This window comes from Rattus norvegicus, chromosome 9, assembly GCF_036323735.1.
Source record: "Rattus norvegicus strain BN/NHsdMcwi chromosome 9, GRCr8, whole genome shotgun sequence".
Classification (NCBI taxonomy): Eukaryota; Metazoa; Chordata; class Mammalia; order Rodentia; family Muridae; genus Rattus; species Rattus norvegicus.
Window position 1 is genome coordinate 29,229,361 of NC_086027.1, and position 12,450 is coordinate 29,241,810.

General features: G+C 37.7%; 1 protein-coding gene across 3 annotated transcripts in view; it reads left to right on the top strand.

Moving 5' to 3' along the window:
• The window catches only part of Tfap2d (transcription factor AP-2 delta), a 64,317-nt gene extending 52,265 nt beyond the window's left edge, over positions 1 to 12,052 (top strand). For 2 of the 3 annotated variants that reach the window (NM_001106895.1, NM_001401661.1), the window contains one exon: positions 7,518 to 7,887. In NM_001106895.1, coding sequence (NP_001100365.1) covers positions 7,518 to 7,737 — 220 coding nt within the window. In that variant the 3' untranslated portion in view covers positions 7,738 to 7,887. Of the gene's footprint in view, positions 1 to 7,517 lie in introns of all 3 variants that reach the window. The other variant, XM_039083189.2, reaches the window with a different exon arrangement.
• Positions 12,053 to 12,450: the final 398 nt, after the last annotated feature.

The following is a 12,450-nucleotide window of genomic DNA, read 5'->3' on the forward strand; positions in this document are numbered from 1 at the left end:
ACCAAACATTTTCATTATGTACCTTAATTAAATTCCATTTACAAAGCACTTGGGGCCATAGGATAAGATAATGTATGGAGGGAATAAGCACCTTCAGCTGGTTCCTGTTTTTTTTTTCTGTTTCCTTGTTCAGTCCATGAAACATAGATATCTCTCAAATTATAGCAAAAAATAAGCTTCCCATTTTTCCCCAGGGTAAGGGTCTCTCCCCCTAGCCTGTATTTAAAAATTATGCCACATCCAGGAGCTAAAATACCTCATCTATGAAGTGCTAAAAAAAGAAAAGTAAAACTTGACAGAGAAGACACACAGAACCCTTTACAGGCGTCTTCTGGATTTTATTTCCTAGACATCTGTTCTTGTTGTTTCATGCTTGCAAGAATACACTTTTGTAGTGGACATCACCTAATCCTAACGGTAAGGACACTCACAGAGCCTCAGATCAATCTTCTTTTTTCAATGAGGAAGTAGGTTGGGGGGGATCAAAATGGGAAGCTGGTTCTCCCTTGGAGTCTTGCTGCTTGTATGTCTCCAAGAAGCAAAAGAGCAGGACTGAGGTGAGCACAAGAAGCCCCTGTGAACAGCACTAAGAATCAAAAGATCTAGGAGAGCAGCCACTCATGAGCAATATAAGATAATGTAACAAAACACTAGTAATAATAGCCTCCAAGTTACTCCAATCTTCTCATGGACCCAAAGAATGGAAGGAAAGAAACCTAAGCATCCAAACATTGTCTATGTATAAATTTGGAAGTGCAGGTATAGCTCCTGTTCAGATACTTTCTTCGTTGACATTTGCAGTGTTTGAGATTCAATTCCCAGTGCAGTTAAAAAAGAAAAAGTTAAAATTTTACAAAATGAAATTAGCTTTCATCTATCTAAGTGATGGTTGCTTTTCCCATCTTGGTTCAGATTTTTTTGATGTGTAGCCTAATGATATAGATTGTTTTCAGCAATTTTGTAGCCTGAAGAAAAAATGGGAAAACCCATCTGTGGTTGGCAGCCACAACTTTGTGGCCCAGTGTCTAGCAGAAAAATAGCAAAATCACTTTGCTTTATCTTTAATACATATTAAATCAGTGTTTTCTTGGTACATGTGAAGTTCTAGGTTGCAGATCCAACTCTTTTCAAGACAGAAAGGGATGAGAGATCCCAGAGGTGCTTAGACACATCCATGCATAGACACAGCATTTCTGAAGAACAATATGGCAAATGTGGAACCAGCTTGGTAACATGGATCTAGCATAGACTAGCAGAATGTAGCCATACTTACTTATACTAAGGAAAATAAATTAGCTTTGGTTCTTCTGATAAATATCTACTACGTTACCTAGATTTGAGAACATTCTGACTAAGCAATGAAGCTTTCAATATTTCAAAAAAAAATGTGGGTAAGGCTTTGAACACAAGTAAAAAAATTAATCAAGAATTATAGTCAATTTTCTATGATAAAATGTCACGAACAGAAGCAACTTGGTTTTATTTGGCTTACAGATTATAGTCCATCATGAAGGGAAGCCAAGGCAGGAACTCAAATCAAGGCAGGGACCCAAAGGCAGGAACTGAAGCATGGATGATGAAGCATTGCTGCTTGCCAGCTTGCTCTCCATGGCTTGCTCAGTATCCAGGACAAACTGTCCAGGAGTAGCACCACCCATGGCAGGCTGGGTCCTCCCACATCAACAGTCAAGAAAATGCCCCTACAGACTTCTCTATAGACAATCTGAGAGAGGCATTTTCTGAATTGAAGTTCTTCTTTCCGGGCAACCCTAGTTTGTGTCAATTTGGCACACACACAAAAACTAATCAATATACAAAGTATGAAGAAAATTATTATATAGTTGTTTCTTGCTAGATTTTCAGATATATTATAAATGTAAACAGTGTCTGCCATAACATGGATTGTCACTTCCGTCCTATTAACAGAACTATAACTTATTGTCTCAAACGCGTCTGTTCTACACAAGGTCTGTTTTTTCTTTTGTTTCTGAGTCTCTGGTTCTGTTTTTTGTTGTTTGGTTTTTGTTGTTGATGATGGTGTTTTGTTTTTCTTGTTGTTGTTTTGCTGTTAGAAACTACTGAACCAAGCATAATGGCACATGCCTGTAATTCCAGTACTTGGGAGGTAAGGACAGGAAAATCTAGAGTTCAAGGTCAGCTTTAACCAAAGTTAAAAAAGTGAATCTGAAGTCACCCCAGGTTATTTGAGCCCCAGTACCAAAAACTAAACAAAACAACCAATAATAATTACAGTGTTTAAATATATTTTTCTTCAAAATGTCAAAGTCACTACTAGCTTGCACTCAAGCTTTTATTCCTTACACTTAGGAGGCAGAGACAGAGGCAGGAGGAGTTTTGTTAGTTCAAGGCTAGCCAGGGATAAATAGTAAAATGTCTCGAAAAATAAATTACTTAAAAAAAATTACAGGTTCTATCATTAGAACTTAATCAGGCCAATCCCACTCACCTGATGATGGCATGTAAAGAATTGCTTGACTGATTTTTTGATTGAATGATTGAAAGGTTGATTGGCTGACTAATTGATTGGTACTATGCTGGGCATCAAACCCAGGGCCAGGCATAAAAATTCCACCACTAATATACACCATCAGCTTCAGGTGCAAATTTGTAGAGGACAGAAATATGACATATCCATGGGCAGACATGAGCCATCTGCCCCATACTCACACACAAAACCACAGTTTCTAGAAAATACCACTTTACTTGGTGGTGTCCTTCTGATCTCTGAAGTATGGAAACTGGTTGGGAGGGTGGGGTAACTTAATCCTTAAGGGAAAGTGGAAATGGAGCTTTACCTGTGAATCCAGAAAAGTCCCACTTTCTTTGAAATTGAGTGACAGGGAAAGGTTTCTTGGGCTGTAGAATGAAGTTCTAGAGAATGTTAGTTGGAAAGTAGAGCAAAATAGAAGCTTTTAAAACCATGAACAAAATTAAGAAGATGACTGTTAAATATGTTACACCCACCCCAAGTCAGGTGCCATAAGCTACAACTATCTGTGTTTGCTCAGCAGAGGGCTACATCATTCACAGTTGACTGTCAGGCCCTTTTTCTTCTCACTGTGAAATTAGTAGTAGAAGAGGCAGGCAAATCTCTGTGGAATCAAGTCAACCTGGTCTACAGACTGAGTTCTAGGAAGGCAGGGTTACACAGAGAAACCTTGACTCAAAAAAAATAAGAAAAAGAAAGACAGACAGCAGGCAGGAAGAAAATAGAAAAGGAGAGAGGGAGGAAGAGAGGGAAGAAGGGAGGGAGAGAAAAAATGCAGATACTTGTTATGAAGAAAAGGAAATAGCTCGGACATCCTTGAGAAATTATGAAGACAGAAAAGAGATAAGCACAAACTGGGCATGGTGGTGCATGCCCTTAATCCCAACACTTGGTAGGCAGATGCAAGTGGATCTCTGTGAATTCAAGGCCAACCTGGTCCTCAACAACGTGAGTTCTAGGACAGCCAGAGTTGGTAAACAGAGAAACCCTGTTTCAAAAAGGAAAAGGAAAACAAAGAAAAGATGCTCATGATTTAGCAGCTAAGAAGGGATCTTTTAGAAAATACAGGTTTTAAATCACATGTAGAAAGTGCTATAATAAATTCCTACAATAATAATTTTTGTTGTTTTGAGTTTTTGAGACAGGGTATCACTTTGCAGCCTGACCCTCTCTATGTAGAGCTGGCTGGCCTTTGCTAGCCTGAAGCTATGTAGAGCTGGCTGGCCCCAAATTCAGAGATCCACCTGCTTCTGCTGCCCAAGTGTAAGGATTAAAGGAATGTACTACTACACTTGGCTACCTGTAACTCTTTATCCTAACTCTAACACAGCTTCAGCCCCATTAATTATACTGTTGACACTTTTCACAATTAAGCTCTTTGGAAAGAAAGCAAAGTATATTAATTACTATTTAATCCATCACCTGCTTTCATTACCAGCCTCCAGCACCGGATCTACTTCTGTGTTGTTCCTCATCCTTGTTCTCAGAATGTATTTTTAAATTCACTCTGATTACTCTAGAGACCAGAGAGTCCCAAATGAAACCAAGAAGCATTTAACCTCCAGTTAATTAATTTATCCATACCTAAGGGCTGGAAAGATGGCTTGGCAATTAAGAGCTTACACTGTTTTTGTAGAAGACTCAACTTCCATTCCCAGCACCCATACCCTTGTTGGGTGGCTTACAGTGTCCTCTAACCCCAGGTCCAGAGAGAATCCAACACCTCTAGCTTCTGCAGGCTACAGATTAGTTACAGTTTTTGAGGTTTTGTTTTAACTTTTATTTATGTGTGTGTATGTATGTATGTATGTATGTATGTATGTATGTATGTATGTATGTATGTGTTATAGATTTGGCTTAACACTTGTATTATATTAATTGGGTTCCCAAGACTGCACAAAAATCCTAATGTAAGACACTGACGGTCTCTGCCCTCAGTTGGTTTCAATTGATAAATAAAGTTACCAGTGCCCAGTAGCTGGGCAGGGAGACAGAGTTGGGACTTTAGGATTTGTTGGCAAGGGAACAAGTTGAGAAGAAGGAACATCACCATGTTGGGAAAGGAACAAGATGCTAGAGCTTCAGAAGACAGAGAACCGATCATGTAGGAGCTGGGGAAGAGCAGACCCAAGTCTCCCCACCCCCATTGGATGTAGGGTAGCAAATATAGGATATACGTTTTAATAAGTAATAACTCAGGAGTATAGGAAGGGAGATGTTAGCAAAGTAGACGTTTGGGAGTAGCTCAGCCATTGAGCTGTTTAAGGCATATTAAAATAGAAGGCTGAATATATGTGTGTTTCATTTGGCAATCCAGAACATTGGGGCAGATAGCAAAGAACTCACTCCACTGCCGCCAGGGTTATCTTGAGTAGCGTTACTTTCCTACAAAAATATGTATGTATGAATGTATGCATGTGTGCATGTATGTATGTATGAATGTGTATGGGCAATACGTTTTAATAAGTAATAACTCAGGAGTATAGGAAGGGAGATGTTAGCAAAGTAGACGTTTGGGAGTAGCTCAGCCATTGAGCTGTTTAAGGCATATTAAAATAGAAGGCTGAATATATGTGTGTTTCATTTGGCAATCCAGAACATTGGGGAAGATAGCAAAGAACTCACTCCACTGCCGCCAGGGTTATCTTGAGTAGCGTTACTTTCCTACAAAAATATGTATGTATGAATGTATGCATGTGTGCATGTATGTATGTATGAATGTGTATGGGCACACGTGCACATGTGTGCAGGTGCCCACAGAATCCAGAAAAATACATTGGAAGCCCTGGAGCTGATGTCACTGGAGGTTGTACAACACTCAGTGTGGATGCTAGGATCCACTTTCTCAGATCCTCTAAAGAGCAATGGGGAAGGAGACTATGTCTCTATCTCCATTAATAGAGTTGTCTTTCCACAAACCTATTGTCCATTGTTCTTTAATCTTTGGGGAAATGTCTGCTTAGATACTTTTCCTACTAATGAGATTTCTTGGATGCCTTGATTGAGGTATATGAACTACTTACATGTTTTGGATATTAACACATTGCATTCATGATTTGGTAATAGTTTCTACATGGCTACCTTTTCATTTTGCTGTCTCAGTTCCACTTGCTTACTTTTGCCTTAGTAGTTGATCTGTGTTTCTGGTGCTATATTCAAGTCATCATATGTAATCTTTATAGAAATGGAATTAAATAAACCCTCCCAGTTTTCAACATAAAAGCATATATATATATATATATATATATATACATATATATATATACATATATATATGATCATACTGTGGTTGTGCGTTATACTAGTACTTTTTAGCAAACAGTATCTTTAAATCTTGACTACTTTTATTTACTAAATTAGCAGTGACTGAAGTATTGCTTTTTTAAACATACATTAATGTCAGCTCAGGGATAAGACAAGTTTTGTAAATTATCCTAAAGATGCTGGAAATCTCTAGAACAGAATGAAGAACATGCAAAATATTTACTCTTCCTCAATGAATATATCTAAACTGTCAACACCTATAATTGACAGCGTACTGTAGTAGAATATCATCTTTACTTTTCTGATACATTGATGTCATCAAAATCCAATAGGCTAATCCTATTAGACTTTCACTAAGGTGTTTCTGTAGGCTAACTTGTACTCCTTCCTTGTTTGCATTGTTTTAAAATCTCATTATTTTTGATGATGAAGACTACATATTATAAATGTGGTATCTGGTATCAGATAACATACTAAGATGATAGCGGCTAACAGAAAGCTATTATTATTGTTACTTTAACAAGCCTTATTTTTACACAGTAGCTTTTCTTATTGGAATAGAACATATATACACAGAATATTGTATTCTATGTTAGATGCATAACATGCATCACATATGTCTTCTTTATTACAAGATACAAGCTTTGGAATGAAACCTGACAGTATCATTTCAAGACAATTTGACAAAACTGAGCAGTGTGGGTGGTTTTATTCATGAGAGGGTTAATCTATAGTTATGTTTGCTCAATGAGAAATGTCTCTTATAATTGCAAGTCCTACTGATGCTGAGTTTCCAACAGCATTTTCCACATACACTTGCTGGTGTCTAATAGTTATCTTCCAAGACAGACCAAAAAGCTTGCATACAATAGAACTTTATTCCTCAATATCTCGGAGTCTAGTTTCTTTCTGACTTTCCACTTGTCTCTGTCGCTAAGGTAGTCTCTTCACTTGTGTGATGGATAGATCTTTTGGGAAGAAATAGAGGGCAATCATTTTCTATATAAGAATGAAAATTGCCTATATCTAGTTTTTATTCTACTGTTGACAGGTTAGTCGTCTATCTGAGCAGGAAGGAAAAAGAAGCTAATAATTAAATTCATAGGTGGATTATTTTATGCCTAGAAAAACACTATTGTCCTGAAAGAAAGAAAAAAAGGAAGGAAGGAAGAATGAAAGGAAGGAAGGAAGGAATGAAGGAAGGAAGGAAGAAACAAAGAAATGAGAAAGTAAGAGGAACCAGCTATCAGGCACATTCAACCGACATTGATTTTCTTATGAGTCATTTTAGATATACAAAATGACATATAGTTTATTGTAGCAATATCATAGATCCATATGACATGCACTAATCATGTCCAGTCCTTGAATGTGACCGTCTGCCAGCCTTCTTGCTTGTCTCCAAGAGTGACTTCCTCAAGTGTGATCTATGCCTACACAGACCTACGTGACATGTGCTGGGAAGCAAGATGATCCTTGCTTCAAGAGAGATGTATTTGCTCCCTACTTCCTAAGGAGATGAGAAACCATGTGTTACTCAGACTTGCTAATAATTTGTACTCATTCAGTCTGTCAGCATGACCCTTTGTCTCAATCGATCTTAAGCTTTTTATGGCCAAGGGGGAAGCATTGAATGGTATCCGTAATAAGCAGAAAATGTCACAGTGGAATGTTCTAGATTAAATAAAGGGATTTTTCTGTTCCTAAGTATTCACCTATTTTTCCAACTTCTTCTCCTTTCCAGTTTGATCACTCATGGTTTTGGGACACCAGCAATATGTGCAGCCCTAAGCACTTTCCAAACAGTCCTCAGTGAGATGCTTAACTACTTGGAAAAACACACGACTCACAAAAACGGTGGTGCTGCAGACTCTGGCCAAGGACATGCCAACTCGGAGAAAGCCCCGCTGCGGAAAGCTTCAGAGGCTGCTGTGAAAGAGGGCAAAACAGAAAAGACAGACTAGCTACATCAAACAGAATCTATTTCTAGAGAGTCTTGCTGCTCATATTTTTTTTCTAATATATATATCATTGGGGGTGACTAATCTTCAGTGGACCAAATCTTTACCCTTCCCGAGCCCTCCATAAAATAAAGTCAAAAGTGGAAATGAAAAGGAAAAAAAAGGAAACAAAAAAAATGACAGATCCAAAAACAAAAAAAAATGAGAAAAAGGAAAACAGCAGTGTAACTGTGTGATGAAAAATTGTCACTTTTTATTATTTTTTTTGCTATGATAAAACTCCTTCTGTGCACGTAGTTGATCGTTCTGAATCATATACACCACAGTTCTCAAGCCCTTCTGGACTTTGGAGAGGCAGCACATGCTTTTTCTCACATATATCTGATGCACTTTCTTATCCAGTCTATAGTTAAGGGTCAGTCAGAGAGCATGACCAAACTGGAGTCTGTCACCAATGGCTGCTGCTCTAGTCTTCCCTGACTTAACTCCCTGTCACTCAACAGTGCCTCTTTCCATTAAATAGGCCAATATGAAAATATCCACTAGTACATGTTTGGGGAACTGACAAGGACAGTCACAAACTCTTTGAGCTGACAGCAGTTCTAAATACTTGGTCACCCCAGATTACTGAATTATCCGTGCCTTGGTGGTGTTTAAAAATTCCAGAAACTGTCTCCCTTCTATCTACCATTCATTTCCTCTTAGGCCCCCCTGCCCCATTTCTAAGAAGATATTCAGAAGACTTATACAACACTGTAGATGTAAGAGATGAATTTGTCCAGGCCAACTGCACAGTTCAAAGAAACACTGAATTTAGTCGATGGGGTATAAAGATGCAGAAGAGGAGAGCTTTGCCATTATTGGGCTCTCTGTCAAATGCAATGACATTATTTTGCCTGAAAATGACAAGAATAGGAGCAGTAGTATTTCTGAGCAGTCCTGCCTGTAAGACTTGGGGCCCCTTCAAAGTGCTGGTGGCAGTGGTTGTGTGGTTGAAGTGAGAGCCATGTTTTCCCGCTTCTGTGCTATTTCTTCCTGTTCCATATGTTCTAAACCTCTAGAGGCACAAAAGCACCCAGGCTGTGTTCAATAAAGAAAGCAAACAGAATAATTAGAGAAGACCTTTGCTTTTCAGATGTTTTCTTTTTTCCATAGCTTGTTCTTATGACTTCCTTACCTTTCATTTAAGACACTACAAACAAGAAGTTCCTGACTGCAAAAGCCAGGGATAGTTGAAAGAATGTTTCGTCCACATAAGCCTGTATATGTCAACAACGTTGTTTGCCACCACACATTGTTCTAGCTTTTCTACTGTTAACAATTAAACTTCTATGTAGGCAAATAAAAACATAGGTCACTATCTAATAAAGGAATTATTTTCATGTGTGGATATTCAACGCTTAGTTTAGCATGAAAATATTACCCTCTCATTGCATATTTCAACTATTTTAAAGATCTCTGCCATATTATAACTTTATCGAGAATATTAGCATTATAGCTAATGAGAGGAAATATCTGGAATTTTCATGTATGAATCAAAGAAGCTATTTTTACCTGACAATAATTCTTAAAAACCATTATCTTGAGTCTTGTACAGAAATGAACCATAACCACTGAAATCCTAAAGTTTTTAGATTAAATTTATTCAACAGGAGACATGTTTGAAGAATTCCATAACAATAGGATATTATAGTAATACAGTAGAAGAGCTTGAAATAAAAAAAATAAATAATTATGATACCATGTGTTTAGTTCCATTTTTCAATTTTATCATTATTAAAGGCTTTAATTTCTTAAATAAAATAAAACGAAGCCAACATTCTTCCACAGTTCCAAATTTCATCAGAAAGTGAGTGATACCATGTTACGAGTCTCCCATATTGTAAAATATGCACACAAAACAAAAATAATATTTGAGTTTAGTAAGTGGTAGGAAAGTTACATCTAGATAATGTGGACTACTATATCCTCAAGGAAATTTCCACATCAATTGTTCTTTACTCCATTTATTATTAACAATACCTTTGTATTTAATATGGCATTTTATGATGCATACTGCTAGGTACTTGATGTTATAACCACGTCAAATGTTCACAAATATTCAGATGGGACACTAGATCTGGCTTATGTTACAAGTCGACTTCTTCACCCTTAGTTGTAACTGGTTTGGATTCTAAACACCTCAGTGGGGGGTGTTCATTATTTATTAGCCTTGAAACAAAGTGTAACTCTAACTACAGTGCATATTATTTGCCAGGATTGGGGGTGTTTCAAGAGCCTTCATGGACAGCGCCCACCAATTCACTCTACCAGCCATTAGAACATAATCAAGTTGATGGACTGGTCCTGTTTAGAATCATCATTTATTATCATATTCTAATATACATTGTTAATACCAGCTTTTGCCTTGTATATAATAGGTACTCAACACTTTTTAAATAAATGAGTAAATGAATGTGTGTTTGTTCTTTGTCCAACGTGGGCCAAAGGACCTTCTAACATTTTATGTTTTCTCTCTCTTCTCAATGTTTCAATTGAGCTTGCTTCTTTCCTTCCATGGTAATTTGTGGTTAAATTTTATTTGGATAAAGAAAATTTTTTCATCATAGCACATTAGTTGCATATAGACATATTTAATATGGAATTATTTGAAAATGTGCTTAGATATCAAAATCTTAATAAAAATGAAGCTAGAATATTATTATAGTTTACAAGAAAGAAAGATAGTTGACAAGGGTATGGTTTTCCAGGTTATAAGTAATATATGAGCCTGTTCAGATTACCTGTTACTCTTACAAAAGCAACTGTACAAGCATACTACATTTCTAAGGCAAATAAGACTATTTAAACTTGGTGAAGTTAAATTTCTATATGAAGACATGCTTACTTTACAGCTGTTTAGATGCCATAGTCATGGCTTTCATTAGATTTACAATTAGACTGACGTTTGGTGATTCTAGAAAGATAAACAAAAACTCTGAATTACTCTCTTCTGTTGAAAGTTCGGGCCATGGAAAGACACTGATCTTTCTCCTCTCTGTCTTCTTTGTAGATTTCTTATCATGGGGAGTAATCCCTCCTTGGACTTGCAGGTTCTCTGCTCACCCTTAATTGGGGGTATATATAACCAATAAGACTGAACTTGGCTGGGAGAAGCTGTAAGCACCCTAATCCAAAGGTGACAGTGGTAACAATCTGACCCTTTGCCACCTGGTTCTCTGAAGAGAAATAAGTCAATACATTATCCTTACTAATAATGAATGAAAAACTACAATCTGTTTTTCTCTTTGCTTCCTTTTGTTCTTCTTTGTAAGCGCATGGTAGATGACTGGAATTTTGTAAACTGGATCAGACAATGAGTGTGCTTTCTTCTTACCAAAAGCAGTGTTGGAGAAGCAACAAGACCCAATGACTGACAGTACCACTCTGAGATCAAGTTACCTGGGATCAAATGATGATTTTTTTTGTGTGTGTAGTATGGTGTGATCTTAAAAAAATAGTTGGACTTTCTTATGGACTCATCCCCTCTATGAAATGAAAACAATGCTAGTTATCTACTCGAAAAATTACTATCAGAATTGCTATCTCTGAACAAGAAAACATTAGTGCTATGTGAGTGTTAGCTACTGTCTTTAATACTTAAAATTCAGACAACTGATTTTTTTTAACCTAGAGATCTGCTTCTTCTTCATCTGTGGAGTTTCTATACCAAACTATTTCCAAATTAAGTATAGTGGTGCAGCAGGAAATATAACTTTATCCCAGTTCATATAACTGATACCAGTCTTTGAGATACGGGAAGTACAATGGCACAAACAAACACGGAAACCTACGGTGCAAACCTGACTAGCATCTAGAAAACAGGAGCTGGGGCCAGGAAGCAAATTCAAGGAAGAAGGTTGTAAATGGTGAAGGAAGAAAGTGAAAATCAGGACAAAGGAGAAATGCTGGCTGTGGCAGAGCTTAAACCACCAGGGGAAGGGTGTTGTGCCAATTCCCAGAAGATCCCCTTTCTACTTCAGGCTGACCCTTCCTGCTTCCTCTATTTTTCAGTGATAAAGATTTTACCACACTATCCCAGAGAGAAAGTGTGACCCAAACACAAAGCACTCAGGCAACAAGACAGAAACTTTTATATAGGTTTTCAGTTTCAAAACTGAAGCAACCCCTCGCCTTGCAGAGAGGAGATACAGTTCAGACTTAGGGCTCTTGACTACCCATCTCAGAAGCACTGAGAGAGATCTCGGAAACCCCAAAAAACAATATAGCCTTGACTCTCAGGGACTTACAGTTTGAACGTTCATCAGTAAGGACATTTAGTTATACTGTGCACAAGTGGAGATGCACACAGGTGCACGCGCGCATGCACGCACACACACACACATGTGCACACACATAACCAGAAAATAGCCTAGTGATTTTGGAAAAGAGGGAAAGGAAAAAAATTAATTCTATTTTATTTATATATGTATGTATGTATGTATGTATGTATGTATGTATGTATGTATTACTTATTCGCTTTACATTCCACTCACTGCTCCCTTCCCACTCACCCCCTCCTACAATCCTTTCCCCATCTCCCTTTCCCTTCTCCCCTGAGTGTGTGGAGGCCCCCATGGGACTCCTTCCCCAACCCTGGCACTTCAACTCTCTGTGAAGCTAGGTACTTCCTCTCCTACTGAATGGAGATAAGGCAGCCCAGGTACTAGAACATAT